Genomic DNA, 27868 nt, shown 5'->3' with positions numbered 1-27868 from the left:
AATTTACGTACTTTCATTTGGGCTATATTCACATTACTTTTTAATTTAGTCGTCTATTTAGCACTAAGTATACCTTATCCTTTCTTAAATAGATATGAAATTTTTAGTGCCAATTTTTTCCCTTTTTCAGGAAGCAAAAAGCCTTGCAATTTAAATATCTATCATTTAGATATCTATTTAAGTTATTCACAAGTAATGGTTCTTTGAATACTAATAGATTAAATACTACCTTCAATGCCAGTAGGAAAAATATTTTCTGAAAATTCCACTGCATTTGGAGAGTGCAAATAGAGTGTTAGATAACTTTTTTTTTTTGGCCAATTTTTTTAATCTAAACTTCGATGCTCAGATAAACTTTTCTTGCAATATTACAATAATAAAGAAGTATTTTAAGGACTAATTGTGAAAAAAGCTATAATTTTAAAAGCAAACTAAATGAGAAAAATGTTATCAAGCTTCTGAGTAAGTGCAATGAATAATACCACATTTTACCTACCACTCCAAATATAAAAAATAAAAAAAATTTATTAAAAAGAATTTCAAAACCAAATTGTGCGCTTCTTTTTTTAAAGTATATGATAGTCACGATTAAATTATGCCACTTTATGCTTCGCAATATCTTTAATTTTTATATTATCACTTTACATTTTTTTTTCAAGCATGATTTCTAAATTTCGCCAACGAAAAACTTGAGATATTACCTTGTCAGATAAAAAATCACTTCACTTTTTCCAATACATTTAGTTAAACATTTTCGAATCTACTTTAATTTTTATACGCTAATTTTAGAAGCAGTGTTATGCTGCTGGCTGTTGCTATTGTTATTAGTCGTATTTGTATTATTTTGGTTGTTTTCTGCATTCCTTTGACTCGTTTTCTTACTTTTCATTCTCCTATTTTGAAACCAGATTTTGACTTGACGTTCAGTAAGATTCAAGTTCCTCGCTAATTCCCACCTTTTTTGCTTTGAAACATAAGCATTAAAGAGGAACTCTTTCTCTAACTCTAAAGTCTGAAACTTGGAATATGGTTTACGTTTTTTACGCACTGTTACAGTTCCTGTCCATTCCAAAGGATTTGTTGTGGTCATCGGATCCCCTCCTAAAAAGGAATGATAAACAAATAAGAATATGAATTTGAAATGAAAATTCAGAAATTAATCTTTAAATAATTCTCATGTATTAAAATGATAGTCATATTTTATAGTAACCCATTGATATATAAACGCAAAAAAATTCCTAAATTCTAATGAATAAATAAATTTTAAAATATTCAGGCCTACCAACTACTACGTTTTTCGCAAAATATTTTATAAACTGGTAGACATCTAATTACCGAAGCTTTCAGAAATTTCTTTAATTTTGCCAGCATTTTTAAAAGCTTCAACATATGAACTTTTAAATCATTTGCATGCAGTGGTGTGGAAAAAAATAATACAGTAAGACACAGACTTAGCTACCACTAGAATAAATTTAACAAAAAATGTAAAAAGTTGGCAGCTCTGAATATTTATTATATCTATATTTCAAATAAAAGTTCAGTTTCTTAATAAAGTTTTAAAAAACTAAAGAAAAAGTCTTTTTGGCAGATTTTTTCAAACAGATTTGAGGTCAAACACTACACTGTAAAAACAATGGTGTGTTATCTCTCTCAATTTTGATGCTAAGTAACCCAAAATATTGTTTGAAAGAACACTTTATTTTAAGTTACACCAAATCGAGAGTAAATGTATGCGTAAAAGGATGAAATTAAGTCTTAATACCATTAATGTTAGATGTTTACAACAAGATCACGCGCATTCACACCATTCACAAATTATTTTTGCTTCCAAACACGCTAAGTTTGGCGTACTTTAAATATCGGCAGTCGATATATAATCGAATATGGAATAGCGCTTGTTGTTGTCTTGCTACTGCTACACATCTACGGGAATAAACGCTTCCCGTTACACGATGTATGTTTTCAGTTGTGTAAGAAGGATAACTATATTATAACTTTTAAATAACTGAAAATTGCGTTAAATAGTTTTATAATATTCCATTTCCAACCACTTCTGCTTTGTTAAGCTTAATTCCCCTTAATATTCTCTCTGTGTTACGCATATGATTGATTTACAAACTAATTATAGTTTATGAATCAGAGTAGGTGCGTTTCCTAAACTTACTGTTCTTACGTTAAATTGTATATAAACAATAAATTTACTGAGACTGACATGAATAACGTATCTTTTTATAAGTGATAGGGAAAACCAAAAAGATGACCCCGACTTTACAGCAAAAGAGCTTCCTTCGGGAACTATCTTTGGTTCTTTTGTACAGCATAAAACCAACAACTAAAAGTTATCTACGTCGTTTCACTACACAACTTTGGTATAAAGTCATCATTTTTGTTGTTGAGATACACTTTTACAGTGTTCTATTTATAAACTTAGATTTCCTTAACTTACATAGGATTAAATTACGACTTAACTTATTAGTGACAAAAAATTTATATTAAAGCATTAACATTTAGAGGTTAGATTTTTGAACCAATACATTTTGTTTGAAAAACAACATGATCATAAATGCATTAAATTATCTGTCTTATGATTGGTGCCACTTTTTGAAGCATTTTAGAACCCATGAGAACTCTATTAAACTGTTCTTAGACTGTTTTTCTCTTTTGTCATATGAAGTAACGTAACAGTTATTCATAGTTTTGTCCATTTCGAGTAAGCGTCTTCAATGCTGATATGAAAAACTCATTCTTAGACTGTTTTTCAAAGTCTCTTTTATCATATGAAGTAACGTAACAGTTATTCATAACTGCTGGGCTAAGTTTTGTCCATTTCGAGTAAGCATCTTCAATGCTGATATGAAAAACTCAATATGAATAAAAACCATTTTTTAAAATAAAATTAGTTTGCGAATTAGTTAGTGTTCTTTTTTAATATTTTAAAAGTTACTGCGTTGCAGACCTGCCAACATCTCCATCTTTCAGCCTGAGCTTCAAGTATTTAAACTGGTAGATAAATATATAGTATATATTGTAGTAAAATTAAAGTAACTTTGACCACCACGACATTTAAATAATTCATAGATATACACTGCAGAGAATGTTCTTGTATCTGAACATCACAGCTACCACACAGACTGCTACCTTAAAGTTCTACCACAAATTTAAACGAAACATGATTGATGGCTCAAATTTCAAGACAAGACTACATTGTATCTGAACACCAAAAACGGTGCATCTACTTTACACCAAAGTGGTTCCTCTACACAAAAACCCAATGATAGTTTCTGGCCCAAATGTTTCTTTACACTGCTTGGGGTTAAATAGCCTCCATTAACCCCCATGTACGTTATTTAGAAACACTAATACTTATAATTGCTGTAAGATAAAAACTCATAAGAATCAGTGAAGTTATATTTAAAAGACAATATAAAGTAAGAATCCACACAGTAATTTAGGTTGAATACACATACTAATTCTCATAATAAATTATTGAATAATGAATTATGTTCATGAGCTCTGTTACAGTGTTGATCCATTTGCCCGGGTTGCTCACCACACTAGTCTTAATCATACTACATATTCCTTGAGGATGACCCCTTGGGGTGTGAAATTTTTGATTTTCGCTCTATATTTTATAAAGTGGCAGACAATTAACAACTAAAGATATCAGATTTTTTATTATTTCACCAACATTTTAAAAGCATTTTCATTCAAAGTAACATTTTTTTAGGCAACAACAAAAAATGAAGAAAAGAAAATTGTAGAATATATCATGCTATTTATTTATTTGTTTGGAATTTATTTATTTGAGAAAGAAAGAAAGAAATCTCCTCTTGACTACTAGGAATTATCAACATTTATAACACATACTTTCCTCATATGAAGCACCAATAAAACACACTTTGGCAACGACTAACTTATATTTTCGTGTTTTTTCTCTTCATGAAACGCAAATGCGGGTAAGTTCCATCGTAAACTCTCCACGAAGACTAATTTGACCCAATACTTGGTCTAGGAGTTCCTTTGTCATCTGGGTTAGGTTCAAAATTACAAAGCTATGGTAAAATTACAAAGTATAGATAATCATAAATTCAGAATTTGTTCGACTGTTATACATAAAAAATTTTTACCTGTTATATATAAAAAAAATTTAAAAAAATTCAGGGTCCCTAAATTAAATAGAAAGAGTTAAGATTATATATTTACGTTATCTTCATATTTTTCAACTTTTAAAGTGCTTAGTAAAAAATCAAGTACGTTAAGAGATAAAAGCCATCGCAATTTAAGTGGTTTATATTATTGATAAAATTAAATGAGGAAATTATAAATTTTTGCTATATGGAATAAAGCTTCCACAACTTGAAATTAATAAAAAAGAGAGGCATATTCTATTTTTAAATGGCTCTTGAAAACCATATAATTTTAGTCTAAACCATATCCTAAAAATTCACTTCTACCGATTTAATACCAGCACAGATTCTTTCTGGACAGTCAATACTTTTTAGTAATTACAATACTATGCTATTTTATTGCTTCTAAATTTTAGGGGAAGAAAAGAGAAGAAGTTCTAACTTATTATGAGCTAAATTCAATATCCAAATTCCATAGAATAGAGTAAGGACTCGTGTCCCACATTCTTTAAAAAGTATTTTATTTAATAATCGTCGTTGAACAGCCAACCTAATTTTGGGTTTACGACTACTAATGTTCAACTCCGTAGCCTTGTAATTTTAAACCGAATCCAGAATACAAGTTAACTCATGGATTGAGTATTGGGAGAAATTTTGTCTTCGTGGATTGCTTCTTGATGGAGCTAACCCGCATTTGCGTTTCATGGAGAGGTAGACCACGAGACCTCCCACGGTTAGCCTGACAGCAAGGGGACTCTAACCCATGATCCGTCTACCACTGAGGATATTTCACGTCAGCACTGTGGTCGGTACAAGCCGGATACGGAATTTGTACCGACTGGGATTCGAACCCGCCTCTTTGGAAGGCAAATGCTCTACCCCTTGAGCCATCGCGGCTCAATAAATTTGATTTGAAGTTATTTTACCCATCATTGTAAATAAATAATAAAAACTTTTATTCAAAACTCTACTTAATGGAAACGCGCATTCACTGGAGAGCCCTATAAAGAGTTTGCAAAATTAACAAAATTTTGCAATTAAGCAGTTAGCAATGTTGCAAGTTATGTTTTGCCATTTGCAGAAAACGAAATAGTTGCCATTCCTGCGTTATTTCTAACCTTTAAAACATAAGCAATAAAAACAAGATTTTACATTATTTTCTTGAAATATTGATTAAATTTAAAGTATACTTTATGTATGATCAAATTTCTGAAAAATTTTAATAAATTGCTGGGGAAATAAATCGCAAAACTTGTGGATAATTACGTTCACTCTTATAAAGTGTCACCACGAAATTATTGCAATAAAGGTGGACTTCATATGATGCTTGAAATTTTTCATATATAAAGGGGGGGAAATTACTTAATATGAAGAATACTAAACTAAAATTAACTTAGAATTTGTTTTTGTTTTTTACATAGCGCAGCAAGTTGGTCTCGTTTTCAAAGGCTTAACCCTTGTACTCAGAATTTTTATGAAACATATTTACAGTCTTCTCCAATAATTCTGTATTAATTTATGTCTAAATAAGGGGAAAATATAATATTTAGCATTTTAATCATTTATGGTTACGAAATTCAGCAAGAAACACCGGTGTCTCCGTTAAAGGTAAAATCTTCAAACGTGACAAATAATAATTTTTCAAATTTGCACTTCTTCTGCAAAGAAACAGTTATTCGTTATTGAATTTTCTTAAATTTACAAAATCAATTATTGATTAATTTTTGAATATAAATGAAGAAATACTTTTTTTTTATTTCATAATGTAGTACAAATGTAGTTCCGATATTTTGAAATATTTTTGAGCAACTATTAGGTTATTTTTTCAAATTAAAAAATGCCAACATATATTTTTGATTTCAATTAGACTTTCAGAAAAAAAAAATCTCTAAAACGGCGGCCATCCCATTTGCACCTAAGGGTTAACGAAATACGATTTGCCACATTCTTCTTCTTTTTCTTTACTCAACTTCTTCATAACTTTGCAACAATTTAATTTTAAAAAATATTTAAATTATATTCCATATTTAAACTGATATAAATTGTCATTCTCTTTATATATTTTCTACAAAATGTATAAATAAATTATAATCTAGGAAATTCTTATTTCCGTCAAAATATTTCCCTCCTGAGACAATCATTATTTATTTTAAATTGTTATGAATTTATTCCCTTGAAGGAGCAATTTCATTTCTAATAGGCAATCTATACTTGTCTTTTCCTTCACCCTAAAAGAAATTATTTATGACATACGAATTGAAAGGTCTTATTAAATTAAAAGAAATTATTTTTTAATCCTTCTTGAATGTATTTAATTACTCAATCACTCTTGTATGTATTCAATTTTTCAATTACAGCTTCGAAAACCAATAGATTTAATTTCATCTATCCTGATAGATTACACTGGGGAACAAATTTTTTGTTGCATTTATACAAATACATGATCTTACCTAATTCGGGATTTCAAATCATTGCATGTATTTTCATTGTATGTATTCCATATTACTTCTTCGGAAACCGATAGATTTAAATTCATCTATCCTGATAGATTACACTGGGGAACAAATTTTTTGTTGCATTTATACAAATGCATGATCTTACCTAATTCGGGATTTCAAATCATTGCATGTATTTTCATTGTATGTATTCCATATTACTTCTTCGGAAACCGATAGATTTAAATTCATCTATCCTGATAGATTACACTGGGGAACAAATTTTTTGTTGCATTTATACAAATGCATGATCTTACCTAATTCGGGATTTCAAATCATTGCATGTATTTTCATTGTATGTATTCCATATTACTTCTTCGGAAACCGATAGATTTAAACTCATCTATCCTGATAGATTACACTGGGGAACAAATTTTTTGTTGCATTTATACAAATGCATGATCTTACCTAATTCGGGATTTCAAATCATTGCATGTATTTTCATTGTATGTATTCCATATTACTTCTTCGGAAACCGATAGATTTAAATTCATCTATCCTGATAGATTACACTGGGGAACAAATTTTTTGTTGCATTTATATAAATACATGATCTTACCTAATTCGGGATTTCAAATCATTGCATGTATTTTCATTGTATGTATTCCATATTACTTCTTCGGAAACCGATAGATTTAAATTCATCTATCCTGATAGATTACACTGGGGAGCAAATTTTTTGTTGCATTTATATAAATACATGATCTTACCTAATTCGGGATTTCAAATCAATGCAAGTATTTTCATTGTATGTATACTATATTACTTTTTCGGAAACCGATAGATTTAATTTTATCTATCCTGATAGATTACACTGGGAAACAAATCGCATTTATGCAAATACTTGATCTCGTTTAATTCGAGTGTGGAATTTCAAATCTGAAATTCATTTTGTTTCTAATACTTTTTTAAATGACATTTTTAGGCGAAATGTCTCAGTTTAAAAAAGTTGTAAATAACAGGGGGTTTCGTAAATGTTGAGATAAATTTCAAGGACACATCATCAGGATTGAAATTACATAGGAACCTAAGATCGGAAATGTCGTCGTAAACGGCTGGAAGCTCTTTCTTATTTTGACCTGTTCAGAAGCACACAAATTAACAGTTCATAATAGGGAAGAGAAGGATATAAAGGTATTCACGAATATAAAAAAATTATAGTCTCAAGCATTCACGGATATAAAAGCGGTGATACGCTTTTTCTCTCTTTATTTCAAATTCTGAATTTACATAAAAACATTTTTTTTAATTTTATAAGATTTTAAAATTTAATTTATTAACTGAAATAAAAATTTTAACTAGATTTGCGCATTTTCTACTTAAAGTATAAGTGATAAATTTATAACTTTTTTGTAAAACATTTATTTAATTTTTTTTTTTTTTTTTTTTTTTTTTGTATTAAAATTTAGTCAGAGACTATTTAACATGAGAGCCATTTACATTTCAGTTTATCATCAAAGCAAATAAATAATTTCTAATCTAAGTAGTTTTTATGATCCATTTGCGCCACATCCTTAGACATTTCAGCTGCTTTGAAAGCTTCTACAAATACTTAAATAGGTTAATAAAAATTGATGTATAGGAAGATTCAATATTTTCGATAAACCTATCAGCTGTTTGTTGATCGTAGATAAATAATTTTCCTCAGACTTTCATACAAAACATAACTGTATCTTTGACTTTAAAAAAAACGTTACATGAATCTTGGATATCTAAGCGTATAAGGCTTCTTTTTAAAGACTCTGTCGTCATGCCCAACAACCAAAAATACTTTTTTTTCTTCTTATAACCATCGTTGAGCTGCCGACCCAATCCTAAGTTTACATCTACCAATGTTCAACTCCGTAGCCTTGTAATTTTAAACCTGACCCAGAAGACAAAGGAACTCATGAATCAAGAATTGAGAGAAGCTAGGCTTCCTTTTTTGATGAAAGTAACCTGCATTTGCGTTACATGGAGAGGAAAATCAAGAAAACTTTTCGCGGTTGAGTAGACAGCAAGGAGACTCTGACCCATGATAAACCTATCACTAAGGATATTTTATGGCAACACTGTGGTCAGTGAAACCACGTTCAGAATTCATCTATCCCCAGAGCCTATAAGTGCTTTTGAACGATTTGCTATTTTTTTTAAATATTGCGAATTAACAATTGTTAATTCATTACATGATTTAACAATTGTTAATTGTTTAATTCATGACTGTTAGGTTAACTCTTAAATTATAAAAAGATTCTTTAATTATAAAAAGTTTAAAAATTACCAACATACCAAATCATAAAAATAAAAAAATCGAATTATCTATCCGAAAAGATACCAAGATCCATACCAAAAGATTCAAAATCAATTATTGATAAATTTTTGAATATGAATCTCAAAAACAAAATCTAAATTACCTTTCTTGGATCTTATATTTTAGAACAAACAGAATTTTTTTTTGCTTGCTGATGAGTAAAAACGTGATAAAACAAAACATATTCTGCTAAGCCCGAGTTTTCTCGGGATAATAAATATTTTCAATACATACATATCCGAGTTAACTCGGATAATCAGGGAAAAGGTTAAAATAATCACAGATTTAAGTTTCTACTTCTTTTTACATTTTTAGACACACTTATTATCACTAATATTGTGAAGCTGTGGCTGCTATGAAAATAATGGTAGTTTAATAATATTTAAATTAAATAGATATATTATTAGAGCATAAACCATTTAAGTTTGTAAGAAAAAGTCATGCCCCATGATTATAAATTACAATTAGAAGCTTTATATAATTCAAAATCATGGTGAACAAGTGTGCTTTGTTTTTCAAAAATGAAACTAAGTTGAAAATAATTGTGCTACAAGTTTTTATATTTTTGGAATAAAGTTCTTTTTCTGACAAGGTACAGCACACTTCTCAGACAAACTGGTACCCATCGATATGAAGCTTTGTGAGCAGTCTCATTTCTGAACTGGGTTTTAACCAGGTGCTACAAAATAACAGCCTAGTGCGTAAATCACTATGCTAATCGCTGCTTTCTCCACCTTTTTGAATGAAAAAATGATTTGTATTTACTATAGGCGTGAATATTCCAATTTTGAAAGCAATTCTTTCATCCTACTAACTTATTTTATGGACATTCATTTTCGTATAATATTTCTTCATCTGAAGCCCACCTATATATTCGGGTATAAAGAGGACCACTCTTTCGGGGGGCACCACAGTTGGAAGGACAGAGAAAAAACACTCTGACCAAGTTTCGAATCTGGGAGGTCAGCTCTCTGAAAAACGGCTTGGAGTATTCTGCTGCTATGAAAAAAGTGGTATATAAGCATTAATTCTCATGTTAACTACCACTGGCAAAATGATAATTGCAAATTTATAATAAATACTTATAACGAAACAATTATATTTTGTATCTCTTTTCGAAAGTAGACGCTGCTAGGATTAATATAGAATGGTCCATAAATATCGGACATGCATGTTTCCGGTTATCTTGAGGTGAGACTTTTAAGGAGTGGGCGTAATTATCTGCAAGTTTATTAAAGCTTTTGCAGAAATCGGAGCATTACTTTTTAAAGAGCCGCGATGGCTCAGCGGGATAGAATGTTCGATTTCCAAAGAGGTGAATCGGGGTTTGATACGAATTTCGCATCTGGATTGCACCGACCACAGTGCTGACGTGAAATATCCTCTGCGGTAGACGGATCATGGGTTGTTAGAGTCCCCTCGTCGTCTAGCTTACCGTGGGAGGTTATCGTAGTCTTCCTCTCCATGTAATGCAAATGAGGGTTAGTTCCATCGAAAAGTCCTCCACGAAGGCAAATTTCTCCCAATACTTAATCCAGGAGTTCCCTTGTCTTCTAGATTGGGTTCAAAATAATTACAAGGCTACGGAGATGAACATGAGTAGTCGTGAACCCAAAAATTGAGTCGGCTGTCCAACAAAGGATGTAAAAAATACCTTTTAAAGGGCCGAGATAGCCTGGTTGGTAGGGCACTGGTCCCATGTCCAAGAGGTCGTGGGTCCCATCCCCGCCGGACGAAGACGTGTCTTCGTCCGGCGGGGTGACTAATGCACGTTAAATCTGTCGAGTCACAGAGTCCTCCATGTTCCCATTGCAAATCATACCTCAGGGGGTACTGATCCAGGAGTTTCCCTGTCTTCTGGATTCGTTAAAATTACAATGCTACGGAGTTGAATATAAGTAGTCATAAACTCAAAATTGAGTCGCCTGTTCAACGACGGTTATAAAATAAAATACAATATTTTTTGAAGAGCTCAGGGGATAGAGCGTTCGCCTTCCAATGAGGGGAACTGGGTTCGAATCCCAGCGATGACTGGTCGATACGAATCCTGCACCCAACTCACAACCACATAGCGCTGACGTAAAAATATCCGCATTGGTAGACGGATAATGCGTTAGAGTCCCCTTGCCGTCGGGCTAACCGTAGTAGGTTCTCGCGGTTTTCCACTCCGTGTGACGCAAAAGCGGGTTATTTCCATCAAAATGCCTCCCACGAAGACAAAATCTCTCCCTATACTTAATCCATGAGTTAACTTGTCTTTTGGATTAGGTTCAAAATTACAAGACTACGGAGTTGAACATTAGTAGTCCTAAACCCAAAAGTGGGTTGGCTGTTTAACGACGGTTATTAAATAAAATACTTTTTAAAGAATGTGGGACCTTACTCTATTCTATAGAATTTGGATATTGAATTTAGCTCATAATAAGTTTTCTTCCCCTAAAATTTAGAAGCAATAAAATAACATAGTACTGTAATTACTAAAAAGTATTGGCGGTCCAGAAAGAATGTTAAATCGGTAGAAGTGAATTTTTAGGATATGGTTTTCAAGAGTCATTTATAAAAAGAAAATGCCTCTCCTTTTCAAGTTGTGGAATTCCGTTATTTTCTTTTTAAAGCTTTAAGATTGTAAATAAATTACAAAAAGACATTATTTATTTCATATCTATATTAATTATTTAAAAAAAAAAAAGAAGGAATTTAGCGAATTCGCAGCTTAAAAAATTTTAAGGAAAGCTATTGAAAGCAAGGTTATAACAATTTATAAGATAAGGAAGCTACATTTTGGAGAAAAAAAAATTAACCTCATTATGCATGGGTAAATAAAAACAGTGAAATAGAACTTTTTTATTCATGTTAATATCAGTTATAGAATAAATTGGTTTCACCTGGAAAAGAAGTAATGAATCCGCATTTGCGCATTCACAAATAAAAAAAAATTTGGAGAAAATTATTGAAATCACGGCTGTATCAATTAAGAAACTAGGAGGTTTCATATTTAAATATAAAAAAGGAACTAACATTTTAAGCATTCACAGATAAAAAAATAAATAAAAAAGATTTGGAGAAAATTATAAAAATCGCAGCTATATCGATGAAAGGTTTAGAAGGTTTCACTTTGTTAAAAATTAGTTAACTCTTTACTCATTCACAGATTTAAAAAAATTCGCAATAAATTTTTTTTTTTTTACTTTGGAAAACGAAATAAGAAATAAACATATAAAAGGCTAACAATTTACTCAATTACAAATAAAAAAAGCAGTTACAAAGATTACGAAACTTGGCGATCTCAATCAAACAATTTGAAGGTTTCACATTAAAAAAAAGGATCCAACATTTTCTGCATTCATAGATGAAAGAAAATTAAAATTTAAAAAAAATAAATATTTGAAATTTAGAGGATATTATTAAAACCACGTCTATATCTCTATAGGATTGGAAGGTTTCACTTTTAAAAAAGGTGAACAAAGATCTTAATCTATGACAGACAAAAAAGAATTAAAGAAAACTATTGATATCTTGATTATTTTTTAGAAGGAGCTACCAATTTGCCATAATTTGCCTTCTTCAATAAGAAAGAAAAAAAATCATAACACGACAGGTGTTATTGCTTTTTTCTTCTTCCTGACCATCCAAAAATTACAATACATGAGTCCTCCCCCCTCCCTGTTCAATAGCTCAAATACCAATGGCCTTAAGGTTTGAGCAATCAGTTCCAAATATTTTTGCAATTGCTGATTTGGATAAAAGGAACCGAAAAGAACACTGTTGAGATTGATATCACATAAAGTTTTGCTCTCTCTGGAAAGTTCTGGTTAAACTTGGCTCCAGGCGGCGACTCAAATTGGCTATTGTCAGTTGACCGTTTTATTTCAAAATCGCCTTCTTTAGATAAGTTTCACATACTTCTGTCTCCGTAGGGCATGCAAAAATGGCGACTTTCGCTTTTAGAGCACTTTTCTTAAATTACCACCCCACACATTGATACAATAGCAAGATACTGCCTTTCGACGCCACAAAGTTTTTCGAAGACTTGTTGGGAATAATAGACGAAATCAATTTGCGGAATAACCAAGGAATCTCTCAAACAATAGGTGAAAACTCGTAGGATAAAAAGGAAACAAAATAGTACTTCTTGGAGGAAGTAGAGAAGACGAAAAATATTTATAAAAAAAAACTGTACTTCTTAACGTTTACCCAAGATCATTAGTCTTGAGTTACAACTTTCGTTTGGTCAGCAATAAAATGTTTAAATTTTATTTGCCAAAAAATATCTAATAAATCAGTGCGTTAAATGTTGCGTCATTTAATGTTGACTGAATATTAGAATAAATAGTTACTAATTAGTATTTTTTTACATGGACATTTTTTACTTGAAAGCACATGTCTGCAATTACTACGCTTTTTACAAAATATTTCATATAGTGGTAGAAATTTAAAAACCAAAGCTTTCAGAATTTTGGGTAATTTTGCAAACATTTTAAGCGCCTGACGACTAGAGGGCTTGAATAAAGGGGCGTTGCATACGAACTTTTAAATCATTTATATGCAGTGGTGTGGAAAATAAGTTTAAGAGAATCCACTAGAATAAATTTTTGCAAAAAGCGCAGAAAATTGACAGCCCTGCAAATGTTTAATTTTAATTTTATTTTCATACAGAAGCAAGCTATTTTTGTCTAACATAATATATTAATATTATAAATAGCTATACTTGAAGTTTAAGGATAGTGTGTTTTCATGGCTATATATATATATAAATATATATATATAGAGAGAGAGAGTAGTTAGTAGCAATAGGGGGAAAAAACTACTTAGTTCGATCTCTTTTCTCGTAAAGGAGATTCTCGCTATAACGTTGCAATATTAAAATTCAGGGTAATGATATGTTGTTAAATGTTTATCTTAAATAAAAACTACGAGGAAGTTATTTTAGTTTTTTATCATTAGCCACTTTCGAGACAATTGTGAATGAACTACACAGAATTGTGCTAATAGTTACATATTAAAACTGTATGGATCATGATGTAATAAAATTTTAAATGCTTATGTTTGGACAAATAGATTTAGCATGGAAGTAACTTATGATTTTTATTAATTTGATCTATAATATTAATTGAATAGTTAATTCACTCAAATGAAAAGATCACTTTTATTACAATTTTGGAATAAGCTAATTTAATTAATAATTGATTTGTGGGATATATATGCTATAAATAAATAAAATTTCGCAATATCCAAAAGATTTCATTCTATCTGGTCTACCCAGAAATAGAATATAAAATGAAAATACAAAATGAAGAAACCATTTTTTAAAATAAATAATTGAAACTTTTGAGATTGATGATTGTCAAACAAAACTATTACTATTACTAATATTTTTTTAAAATATGAACAACGTGGTTTTAGAAAAAAACTTGGTCTATTTGCAAAGGTTCCAATGAACGTTTGCCAATAGTCTGATAGACCAATAGAATGATAAAATATATAGATCAGATCAATAGACTGATAAAATTCAAAAGTGGTGGCAAAATCAAAAAACTCCTAAATTAAATATTATTCTGTTTTTTCAAAATTGAATCTAAAGTCTATCATCTCTAGATACATATTATTTCTTTAATATACTATGATGAATCATATATTGTGGTTAATAAAAATGTGCAGACTTTTTTTTAACTCATAAGAAACCATAGTTTGAAACAGATAGAAGATAACAGTTGAATTATTATTGGTATGAATTCGTTAGCTAATTTGAGACTAGCATCTGTTTATTGAGACAATTCCTATTTTAAAATAATGTACTCGTGCTACGTTTTAATTATTTTTAATTGTGTTAATTATAGAGTAGATTCTTATTATGATCTGAATTTGTGAATTAGCTACTGTGCCATAAAATTAATTACTCTAACACTTTTGAATAGGCTCTGAACATCATTGTATGAAATTTAATTCAGTAAAAGAAATTTTTTTATTAAATTACTTTAAGGAAACTGCAGATTTTTTATATTTGTATTCCAATCTACCTTCTACATATGAAAGAAAATATAATATACGACATATATATTTATAAAAATATATAAAAAAAGTGAAAGAATATTTCTGCTGACCTCATAATATGTAAAAATCAATCTTAAATTATTATTAATCTAGTATTTAGTAATAAATTATTATAAAATTATTCTGCAAACAACCTGGCTTTGTTTTCATATCAATTTCTAAGTACATAAGATACCCATAAAGAATAAGACTAGGTAGGAATTCTAATGAAGTCTACAGTTTGAAAGCTCAATACGTGACATGATTTTTAAATAATTTACTCCGGTAATTCTTATCACTGGTTTTAATCGAAAATAAACGATAAAATAAAGCATTATCATGTTCTTTATCGTATCGATATTCGGATTGAATTGTTTTTTAATTGTTGTGTTTTGTAAAGTTTAAAAATACTGTCACATATTATGATTTTAACAGTATTTTTAAAATGATTTTTAATTATAACTCAGAATGGATAACATTAAAATATCTAAAAAAACGTGGTTGTAAGTTTAAGTGAGCAAATTCAAAAATGAATAAAAATGTTGTATATTAGTTTAACCCGTTTGGCGATGATGTTCTCATTTTGGGAAATTGTCCAAAAAGTGGTAACTTTAGAGGATCACGGGAGAAAGAAGCAAAATCTCCATTATTAATTTAAAGTTCAGGTAAACCTAGAATAAGCAAAGAAGTTTCAACTGCTGAAAAAAAAAATTCAAATTACCAAAATGCAAACAAATTACTTTAAGAGAACTTCTCCATTGCGTAATCCTAAGTTATCTTCTTATAATTTATTTTTACTTTGACATTTTAAACATTTCTTTTCATTTGAAACTTACTCTAGGTTTATCTGAACTCACTTTAAGGTATAGAAAAATTGAGTTCAAATAAACCATGGTAATGAAGGTGAATTTGGGAGGAAAAGTTTCTCCCGTGGTATAACCTGCTCTTAAGTACTTCGTGCGTAGCAAAATGAAGGCATTCGTGTTGGCCACAATATATGATTAAGTTTATGTCAAGTTGATATTTTTCCATGTTACCTATCACTCTAGTTTTATAAAAGAACCACATTTTGACTTAACCAAATTTAAATATTTATATTATTCATAAACTAAGAAAAAAATCTTGTTTTTTCAAAATAAATTCTAATAATAAATTTTTTGAGCTATCACTTTGTCCTGTTTTGATGGGACGAACCGTTCTTTTATAAGGGATCAAATAGGCTAATATAAATAACTTATTTTCTTAAGATTTTTTTAAATAAAATAGGAAGATAATAATACCATTTAGTTTGAGCACAAATGTCAATTCGCTTTCATGACAGCTTTTTGGAGTAAAGAGAAAAACTTTGCTGAATGTAGTGACGTGTTGAGTTCACATTCTCCCTGATGAAGAATGGGGGAAATGAAAGTAGAGATAGGTACATTGTGTGTCTTGTTGTCACTCCTTTTTATGTCTTGAGAAAATAAAAAAGCGTTGGAAAAAATTCCTTATTTATAAGTGTCAAGCCAAAAGGCAATAGACTAAGGTCCGAAATTATGCATGATTATTAAAATACTGGTAATATCGTATGATGATTAAACGAAATTGATCAAAATGGAATAATATTTTTCTAATTATGCTTTTGAAAATTGAAGTGAAAGCTAGAAAAAAAAACTAGTCGTTTCCCGCAATTAGAAATTTGACAAAAATTTTATTATTCGTTGTAATTTTTATAATTCGTCGTATCTTATTCGTTCTCCGAATAAGATATTTAAAACATTAATATTTGTATGTTCTATCAAAAATTTAACAGATATGCATATATTTCTCCCTCACCATTTTCTTAAAATTTATATAAATTTTATTTGTATTTTTGCACATTTGTTGTCTTATTCACATTGTTTTTAAATTTACCCCCCCCCCCCATTTTTTTAATGTTTTAAATTATATCAGTCTGTTGCTTATTTATAATCACCCGATAGTCATTGAAAAAACAATTACTTTGTTTTGATTCATGGTAATTTTAATTAAGCCACAGAACCAAAGAGTATATTGACAATTCTTAGGAATATACAAAGGTTGGACAAAATTATGGAAGCACTAACTCTACAGAAGCAACTATTCTTTTACCAGCAAATGTTTTGGCAGATTTTGCATCAACTGTTAACTCGATATAAAAGATCATGCTTGAAACTTATAGTAGTGGGTTCTTTTTTCTTTTTTTCCATGCAATTAAAATCTTCTTTCTTTTTTCTGTGTGACATTATAATTAAAAAAGGCATTCTAATCTAAATATGGCAGCTAAATATTTCAATCCCATAGAATGATTTCAAAATTGTTGGCATTAAAGCTTGACAGAAGTTATTAAAATTCCTTTCCTCGTGTTTACTCTCCCCTCTTTCTTTATATATATATATATATATATATATATATATATATATATATATATATATATATATATATATATATATATATATATATATATATATGCCTCTGTACTATGATCATTCGTGTAAGTTGAGAACTTAATGAACAAGTATAAAACTGACAGAAACAATTCAATTCTAAATTATAAATCTTAGTGAATTATTAAATTGTTGTCTTACAAGTGGTCAACTTACATATGTTTCATTGAGTAATGAAAATGCTCCATAATAAAAAATAAAAAAATTTCATATCTAAGATATTTAAGTTTTTATATTTCTTATTTAAGATTACTGTTATTAGGTTTATTTATTTTTTACAATTATTTTTCAACTGATTCACTTTAGTTTTCAAAAGAAAAAGACGATTTTTTATGGAAAATAACGTAAGGAAACTACAGAAAAATATACAAAGACAAAAAAAAAGGGGGCATCAAGCACGAAAATAAATTAATTAATTTTCAATGCTGATAATGTTATTAGTCCAAAAATGTCAGATACTTAAAACAATTCGTGTAAACAAGGTCTATATTCGCTGGAGGTCTTCAAAGATGTGTGATAAGTGTTGTTCGAAATATACATCTTCATCTCTTGCAGCGGCATGGAGACAAAAGGCTACATAAGGGGGGTAGTTTCCCCCAAGGGTGCTTTGTTGGGTGTTCTTTCACAGCCCCCATCATTCCTAATTTATGGCTGTGACGGTTGGATGTGGGAGCGGAAGAAAGCATTTCTAGGGCGAATTTTTGAGAAAAAGAAAAGTTAGATACACAAAACATTAACTTGAAAGATAAATTAGAGATGAGTGTTTCAAATAACAAAATTATACCAATTGAAACGGATAAAAATGTTGTTGTATTAATTAAACCAATTTATATTTCTCGAATTGTAATAAATAACTTCAGCATAATGTTAGTGCGTTTCGCTGTTATCACATTGAAATCATTTTTATAATATTTTGTATAATCTTAGAAACATGTTTTAATAATTTTTCTTCATTATTTGGATTCTTGATTTTATAAAAATCTTAAGTATTTCAATTAAATATTATCATCATTATAGTAAGTATTCCATTAGCCCTTATCTTTAAGACATTTGCGCAAACATAAATTCCGAGATTTTTTTTTTCTTTTTTTAAAATAGTAGATAAAAAAATTGCTAATTTAAAACTTCCTTTTAAAAACACACAGGAAATATATTTAATTTTAATGTGTAATTATTTTATTATAATATGAAATATTTTAGTTTCTTAAAATCATCTATAATGTAAGCCTTAACAATGACATGACGACTTATGAAGCATGCAATTTACACCTGGTTGACCAATTTTAAGATTTAAAAAAATAACAACATGCAGTGAATTTTTCTTTTCCTGTCATGCAAATACATTCCGGGATGATTAAAATAAAATTTGTTGGTATTACACAATTAGTTTATTTGATAAAATAAAATTATTTACTTTTTAGTGTTTGATTATTAAGTTGAACGTATATATGTAAGTAATGGTTCATCAAAATGCTTAGCAGTACATAATAAAATAAAAATGACAATTTCTAGTTTAAATATAATTCGCAAATTGTAGACGTAAATCTCTGAACGTTGTTGAAACATACAGATTGTAATCATTTATAATTTGAAAATACATAAATAATATTATCTAAAAGTATAAATAACTTTTGTTATTTACATTTTTATTTCTATTTTCTTTTTATATTTAAATAACTCGGTGATTAATATTTTAGAAATATTTGTACACTAATTTTTCTAACTTATATGTACTTTAACAGAAGTATTTTCAAAAATCAATTTAATTTTCAAACGTAATTTTTTTAAGGAATTATTCCTTTTAAATTGTCATCTCTTGATCAGCTTTTCTTTTGATTAATTAGTTTTAATCGAACATAATACAATAAATTTTCTAGAAAGAAAAAAAACAAATTGCATTTTTTATGAAATAAATCATGACGCAATAAATAATTGCAATTTGTAAAATATGTTATGCTTATTGAAATGAGCTATAATATTTTTCAGCTAAATAAATCTTCTGATATTTTTGAAACAGATAAATAAATACTCGATAATTTAATCTAACTCTTTCTTAATACCAATGTAAATGAAATATTTAAATATTCTTGCTAAATCAATTCAGAAATAATGAGTGATTTTATTTCTTTCATTGCAACAAATATTAAATGACTGTTACTTTCTTCTTCTTAACACCGTAAAAACTTCCGGATCAAATTACGGTATAAAGAAGATGATTAAAAAAATTCATTTTTTCAGTAAAATATTATGCTGTAATTTTTACAGTAATATTTATTTAATAAGATTGATTCAGTGGTTTTAAGGTAATTATTACTATAAAAAAGTACGGAATATTAGATTTTTGGTTCCGTTTCGGTAAAAATGGATTTTACGATTAAAGTACCCATACTTTGTACCATAATTTATCCAAATAATTTTACAATATACATTAGAAAACATGATTGAAATAATACTCGATTTCTTGAATGTTGGTTTAGTATCCAAAAGTAATGGGATAAAATAAAATAGGCAGTAATCGATTTATCTCAGTGCTTAAAAAAATTTTTTAATTATTATGTTTTTATCAATATTTTCAAACGTGTTTGCCTTATTGTAAGTTTTAATTATTGATGTCAAGTTTTATTTCTAAAAAAGTTTAATGTTTATAGTAGAACAGTAAATAGTATATAAAAAAATTTTAAAAATTAGTATTAAATTTATGATTAGAAGAAGAAGGAAATTTTTAGAGTTAGCTATCACTTCAAATTTAGAAGATTACGTCTGAAAAATTTTTAACTCCTAGTTATTAAACTCAACATTATATAGATTTCAGGAGGTAATTACGATTTAACATGTCTCCAAAACTAATTAAAGCAAGAAATATTTTGAATTGAGCTGATTTTTAGAGAATTACAAAAACGTCAAAATAAGTCATGTCATAGCTTTACAACGAAGTATTTAATAATTATTTTGTTGGTATATTAATACTATTATTTGTTGGCATAAATAAATCTATAACTCTCTTAAACAATACAAAAAAAATTATTAATCTTGTGTTTATGTAAAATTATAAATTTTAAAAAAAAAAGCTTTTTGTATTTCTGTAAGGAAAAAAGTATTCAAAATTTTTGTTTTATTTTGCTTGTAGATTTTGTGAGATTAATTTTCATCTATGCAGCAGTGGTGTTATATCATTATGAAAGTCTCATAAATCAAACCGTTAAGTTAATTTATTTAATTTTATAAGTCAAGTTAATTAATTAATGATTTCAGTATCTTAGTAACTCAGTTTTGTTTAAAAAAAACATCATGTTTATTTAGTTATTTATTTCATTTGTTCTTCAGTACTTTCACTTTTGAATATCACAATGCAAATACTGGTGTAAAGTATGTCTTCATATTTAACAATATATAATGTGATTTATAAATTTTAAAGGCGCAATCCGCTTAAAATAATCATAAGATTTTACTTTTTAAAATTTTTAAGCTATTAAAAATAAACTGAAAAATTAAATTTAATTTGTAAAATAAAATAAAACAAAAATTCTTTTTTTTTTTTTTTTATAAATAGTATGAAATACTATAAATGATTACAAACTAAACCTTATTTGGAGCAATAAATGAAATAGAAAGTATAATAAGACAGATCTATAATCTTTACTCTTTATTGATTGGTACTTCAAAACAGTAGAAATATATTCAATAGTAGAAACAGTTCAGAAAAAAATATTAGTTCAAAAAAGTATGAAAGCTCTTGATTTATCACTCATACTTTTTTAAAAATTGATGAAAATTTAAGCTAAATTTGTTAAATTGAATAAGATAGAATCTGTGTTCCTTATTTTTCACTCTTTATAGATTGGTGATCAAAATTGCGGTAAGAAATTCCATAAATTTCAAACAGAGATAGTTCAAACAAAACTCTCAAAGTTTATTGATTTATTACTCATACTGTTTAAAAATAGGATGAAATTTTAAACTAAATTTGTTAGATTAAATGAAATCTATGTACCTTATTGCTGATGTACCTCCTTGCTGATTGCTGGTTCAAAATAGTAGAAAAAAAATTCCATACACTTTTAAAAGAAATATTAGTTCGAAGATTGAATGAAATTTTAAACTAAATTTGTAAAATTAAATGAAATAGAGAATAGAATCTTTGTTCCTTATTCTTCATTCTTTGTTTGATTGGTGCTTAAAAATAGAAATAACAAATTCCATTAACTGCAGAAAGAAATATTAGTTCAAAAGAACTCTCAAGGCTTTTTCATTTATTGCTTATACTATTTAAAAATTGGAAGAAAATTTAAACTAAATTTTTTAGTTTAAATAAAATAGGAACTAAAATATATGTTCCTTATTTTTCACTTTATAGATTCGTGCTAATCAGTATGTTTGGTGCTTAAAAATAGTAGTATCAAATACCATAAACTTCAGAAAGAAATATTTGTTTACAAAACTTTGAAGGTCTTTGATTTATTTTTCTATTATTTAAAAATTGAATGAAAATTTAAACTAAATTTGTTAAATTAAACGAAATAAAATCTATATTCCTTATTCTTCATTCTTTATTGATTGGTGCTTAAAAATAGTTGTAACAAATTCCATGAAGTTTAGAATTGTAGTAATTGTAGTATCTTATGTATGTTACGATCCCTCGTTTACGACAAAAACACTCATTACCAATTCCCATTTTTACGATTACGATGCCTCATACATTCATGGCGATTTTATTAAGCAAAGGTCTGGTCGTTAAATTTCAAATTGTTGCCACTGTCACGTATTAAATGTTTTATTTTAAAAAACCTCATGGTTTTCACTATTAAACTACATTCTAATGAAATCAGTTTGCTTATAACTAGAAATAAGTACTAAATTACAATACGTAATAAGCATCAGTTAATTACATGCATTTTATACATTGATTTATTCCCGTAATGAGCAGGTGTCAATAAATTATAATTAAGAAAATCCGCAAAAACAAGAGAAAGAAAATTATTTTTAAATATCACCACAATGTCATAAACTAATATGAATAAACATGTGTAAATCAGCTATGATTTCAGCTGATGTTTATTGTATTTTAATATAGTAAAATACCAGTTTTAATGTAGTAAAATACTAATATAATTAAAGAAATGCTTGTTGTTCTGCGGAAAAATACTATATTCCACGGATATTTTAAGAATGAAATACAGTTTTAATATCATTCTACCAAAAAAGCTTCCTTAAATGATGAACTTTGTATATCTCCATCGTTCATTGTAGATAGGTATATTTTGTTAGTACCTTTTTGAGATTTTCTTAGGCAGATACATTGTCAAAACTTGAAATTATCAATTTAAAGTTAATATGTTAAGTTAAATCAAATACTGAAATTCAGCATCATTTTTCTAACTATATGCATACATTTTTTTTTTTAATTTCATTAAATTTAATGATAGACATATATTTACAAAATGAATTTTCAAATATTGCATCGAATTTTAGATAATTAATTTATAAAATTTCTAGTTTCTTCTATATGAAAAGAAATACCACATACATTGTATACACTAAAATGTATACATTGTGCAAATTTCAACATTCATTCCTCATTATCAGAGATATTCTTCCTTTTATGCTTTAGATCAATAATTTTTTGTGCACATTATACTACTATAATGGCATAATTTCAAATAACTACTATATGGCTATGCTTTAAATTTAACTAAATGAAAATTTTTTTAAAAAATCATGCTTAATTCAAATATCACAGGAGAAGGACATATAATGTGATATATTATTTTCAATCATATTAAATTTAATTAAACATTTCTTTTTTCCTAATATAATTAAATTGTTGAAATGTTATGAATATAATTTTTACTACATTAAATTATTTTTTATCAATTAATAATTATATACAGGCTAACTTATACTGAGGAAATTCAAATCTTTGCTTGGTAAATCAAATACGGAATAATTAAATGAAGAAATTACTAAAAAAAAAATTTCTGTTAAGTTGATTAATTTTATGCATTTTTTGAGTCGATTAAAAAACAGTTCGTTTTTCCGTCGAAACATTTTTAAATTTTTTTTTTACTAATTTTTATAATTTTGTTACGATTCAGTAGTGTAAAAAAGTAGCAATAGGACAAAATAGAAGTATTATATCCATCTGTTAAATAATAAATGATAATTAAAGGGGAGAAATATTATAAAAATTTTGAAAGAGCAAAGAGATACTTTTAAATAATGTAATTCAAAATAAATAACTATATGAAAACCGTTTGTTTTATTACAAAAATAACAAACAAAAATATATTTTCTTAAGAAAATATATTTCTAAAGAATAATTCAAAATTTTAAAACGTTTTATATTTATAATATTTAATTATTAAACAGGATTTTTCTGTTTTTTGAAGTAACTGGAGTAAATTAAAACCTCAATTTGGGATCACTGTTTACTATTTTTTGCGCAACAATTTGCAATGCATATAACACTAATATATGATATAACGCACATACCTGTTCCTGACTGGACGTAGGTTGTTGGACAATGAACATCGGTGGGAAAACTACGAAGTCCATAGGCATCTGATTGTGGATAAACAGTGTCCATCGCAGCTCTAGATCTATCTTCTGCCGTAGGAAAATAAGATACTGGCTGGGGTGTGTGTGGTTCCATATGCCCTGGATGGACCCTGGTGCCTGAATATGGAGAATAATTACACCATGTTTGTGGTGCAAATGATTGACAGGCGTCCGTTGGTACTGGTGCTACAGTACTAGGGCCCGCATCATATGAATTAGACCAGAATTTGATAGAAGTTTGTGGTGGTTTCCGGTCTATTGTGTTGTAGTAATATCCGGCTGCAACACTGTCCCGGACATTGCATAAGGGTTGATGGTTATACTGGGGCACATGATGGGCATCAACGAAGGCAGAATGTCCGTCCGGTGAATAAGTGGCGCCCCAGCTACCCGCCGGCTGTCCGTTGTGGCCTCCGTGACGGATGACTCCTGACGCCGTGTCACCGCCGCAGTCGGTCGGGGCGGCGTAGGTGACGGCCAGGTTGTTGCTGCTGTTAGGGGTGAGTCTCTTGGCAGGGATATGCAGGGGCTGTTGCAAGCCAGTTGATGACCCGTTGTTGGGGGTAGCTTCACCGCCGCTGATTCTACTAGTGTTAGATTCTTCGTATAATCCGCCACTGCTGCCGTTCATACTCTCACCCGTACTGCTTGGAAGTAAGGAGGGGCGTATTGAGGCTTCAGTGGCTGTCTGAAAACCTTCCTCTTCTGTAAACCTATTATATTATTTGGAAGGGTGGGATAGGTAAAAGGGAGGAAGAAAAACAAAAATCACTTAATCAGCTAATCATAACATCAAAGATTGATTTCCAGTTATTGCATATAAGTAATATCAAAATTCATATTTCTTTTCAATTCAATTTCTTCCAATACTTCTTAAAAACACAAGTAGTAAAAAATTTAAGAAACAAAGAAAGAAAGAAATAAAATTTAAAGACGATATATCCAATATTAACATAAAACCTCACCAATTGATTTTCATCTTTCTAATTTTATTTCCGGAAAATTGGATCAAATTGGGAGCTTAACTCTCCTGTAGATTTCTTAATTTGAGTTCCATGCTCCCCACTAGAGGAGGTATAGCCGGCTTCCACATTTATCTCAATTCAATAACACACTTTAAAAATTTCTAAATAACTATTCACATTTGTTTAATTGAATTAAAATTTCAAACATTATTTATAATCATAACAACGAAACACAATAAATCGGGCCCAATAAAATGTATCGGAGAGTTATTGACGAATCCGCGAAAGATGATGATAGCGAAGTGGTTCATCTGAAAATTTCCGCGTGTTTTTACCCTGAATAGAAATCTTATGTGAAAGCTTCGTCACATGCGTTTCTAAGAGTCTCTAAGGGGGGTGAAAGTGGTTGGGGTGGGGGAAAATCTAGAAAGGGGAACTGGACTATCGTTCATTCTACAGCCTCCGCGCCTCACCAAACAGCAGAAACGATAGGAGAGAGCGTTTCGCTGGATTTTGATTGGCTCGATTAGGTCATGTGACACAGCTGCTCATGCCGGGGGATGTAAATACTACCTAGCCATGTGTAGTAGAAAAGGCTTTTTAAGTTACCGACTAAAAAAAGAAAAGTAATGCAATTATTTGGCGACAATTTCGGAAAATGGAGCATTTGATTTAATCTAAATGCAATTATTGAAAACTATCTGGAAAGATTTATCTCGAACAAAAGAAAATAAATGAGTCTCTAGAATGTTTCATTAATACGTGAAATATAATTTTAATTTGTGAAAGAGATAAAATTTGAAAATGTGCCGCAGTGTTTCATAGTTAGAAAACAATCTAAAAAAGAATTTTAATAATTCGCCTTTTTATGACACTTTAATTTTCCCCCAAAAAATATTATATCCATTAATGTGAACGCTAAACACCCATTATATTTACTATTATATGCTTATTTGGTATATCCTAACACGCACGTTCTTTACAATCCATAAAATTGACGCAAATAAGAAAGTATTTTGATTCAAAATATAGAAGAAAATAATTTGATTCGTGTAAATAGTTTTAAAAAAATATTTGATACAGATATAAAAAAATTTTGGGACAGAGATTAGAATTTTTGATGTCAATACCTTTAAACCTATAGTACTTACGTTTTACAAACTACTTTTTTTTAAACCCCTCTCCCCTTATAAGTAAATTATAAATCCCCTCCCATTTTTAATTTCTTGTTTTTTGCCTTCACTTTAATCTAAAATTCAATTTCATTTAGAAGAGGAAATTTTGTATGAAACAAAACATTAATTCATTTTATAAAACTTATCAAAGAATCACTTTTCCATATTTCCCATCCTTTATTTTAAATTTTCTTCTCAGTAATTTATTTCCACATATTTTGTAAAGCTTTTCTTTCCATTTTTTTTTAAAAAAAATAGGGGATTTTAGGGTTTTACCTAATCGCTAATACCCTTCCTCTTTCAGTAAAAATTAAAAAATTACCCCCACTTATTGATGGGCCACTAATCCATGTTCTTAAACCATTTGTTTAGAACTACTTAAATATTGAAATACAAGAAGTTGGTGTTATTTAAATAAAAAAATATTTTTAATTTTTTTTTTTTGGATAAGAATTTTATTATATTTTATAGGGAAAATTTCGATGACACACCGCCTCCTAAAGAGTCTCCCAAAATAAACAAAATCAGCTTTAAATAGACAAAATTAGCTATAAAATGTAAACATTCAAAATAAATTCAAATAACTATTATTTTGATTTGATCGCTCTATTTAAATTTTGCTTTCATTTCGAAAATTTTTATTTCTATATTTCTTCCTAAGTATTCAGTGAAGAAAAAAAATGAACTTTTTTTTTTTCGAAAAAAAACCCAACTTGAAATGCTGTATTTGCAATGAAATATATTGCCCGCTTTCATCTATACATTAAAAAGTCTTTAACCAGAAGTGATTTACATAATTTCAATAATACTCTTAAAAACGTTAAAACACCAAAAAATGTGATAATACACCAAATGTCATTACTTTCAACTTGATTTTAATCCTTTTGCTTTTAAAGTAGAAATAATCAAGTAGTAGAAAGGCGTGTATAAGATTAAATATTGAAGCATTCTTCTTATTTATTTTTTAACAAAAAATTTAATATTCAAAGCAAAACTAGCATTCAAGCTAAGTTTTTTATTTCGATCAGTGAACTTCAAATCTTACTAAAGAGGGAAAATGTCACTAGTGCTGCCATCTAACAATATTTTCTACAACTACACATATGAAATGAACTCTAATTAAATATTGAAGTTTTATACTAGTACTATTCTTCCTGAAACTGATTTATTAAAAAACACAATAAGATAGAATCTAGAGCTTTTAAATTTTATGAGGCTTCTCAAATTCAAATATGAACTAAATAATAATTTTATAAAAAAAGTTATCCATTAATAAGCAAATAAAATTATAAGTTCTGCATAATAAATTAAAATGCGTTTAGACTAAAATTTTAAATTTAAAAGAGAAATTTGCTGCAGTTTTGCATACAGGTGATCCTCATTTCTATCTTACATGATAGCTGCTTTTAAGAGCCAGAAAGCTTTTTTTCTTCTAATATCATTTCGTTGCGTAGTTTTATTTATTATAAAAATCCAAGTGAAATCACAGTTTTAAAAGAAGTATGAAATCATTTTCTTGGATTTTTTTATTCAAGAAAAACGAACGAATATTATTTATCGCAACATGTTTTTTATACACTGATTGTTTTTTTATTCTGAATTATTGCAAGCAAAGCTTTTTGAATTATTACTAGTATATCTTTTTTAGGTCAAAAATAAACCAAAAAGAAAATATTTTCACAAGATTTTATAACAAATTTACTTCCTTTTATACTTTCTGAATTATTACTGGTATAGTATATGTAAGCCAAACAGAAAAAAGACATGTTCACAAGATTTAATTGCAA

General features: G+C 28.6%; 1 protein-coding gene across 1 annotated transcript; it reads right to left on the bottom strand.

The window, feature by feature from the left end:
• Positions 1 to 304: 304 nt before the first annotated feature.
• LOC107457039 (uncharacterized) lies at positions 305 to 25392 on the bottom strand. Its single transcript, XM_016075076.4, has 3 exons — positions 24907 to 25392; positions 23876 to 24654; positions 305 to 1101 (listed from the first exon to the last, which is right to left on the bottom strand). Exons 1-3 carry the CDS (start codon positions 24918 to 24920, stop codon positions 773 to 775), a joined length of 1122 nt encoding a protein of 373 aa, XP_015930562.1. The 5' UTR covers positions 24921 to 25392; the 3' UTR covers positions 305 to 772.
• Positions 25393 to 27868: the final 2476 nt, after the last annotated feature.

This window comes from Parasteatoda tepidariorum, chromosome 12 (genome assembly GCF_982258835.1).
Source record: "Parasteatoda tepidariorum strain Cologne lab strain chromosome 12, Ptep-v5.0, whole genome shotgun sequence".
NCBI classification, from domain to species: Eukaryota; Metazoa; Arthropoda; class Arachnida; order Araneae; family Theridiidae; genus Parasteatoda; species Parasteatoda tepidariorum.
This window is presented reverse-complemented; position numbering and strand designations above follow the sequence as displayed.

Coding starts and splice junctions, on each gene's coding strand:
- LOC107457039 (XM_016075076.4), bottom strand. Junction 1,102..23,875: donor CTACGTCCAGTCAGGAACAG/GTATGTGCGTTA, acceptor ATTCCTTTTTAG/GAGGGGATCCGATGACCACA.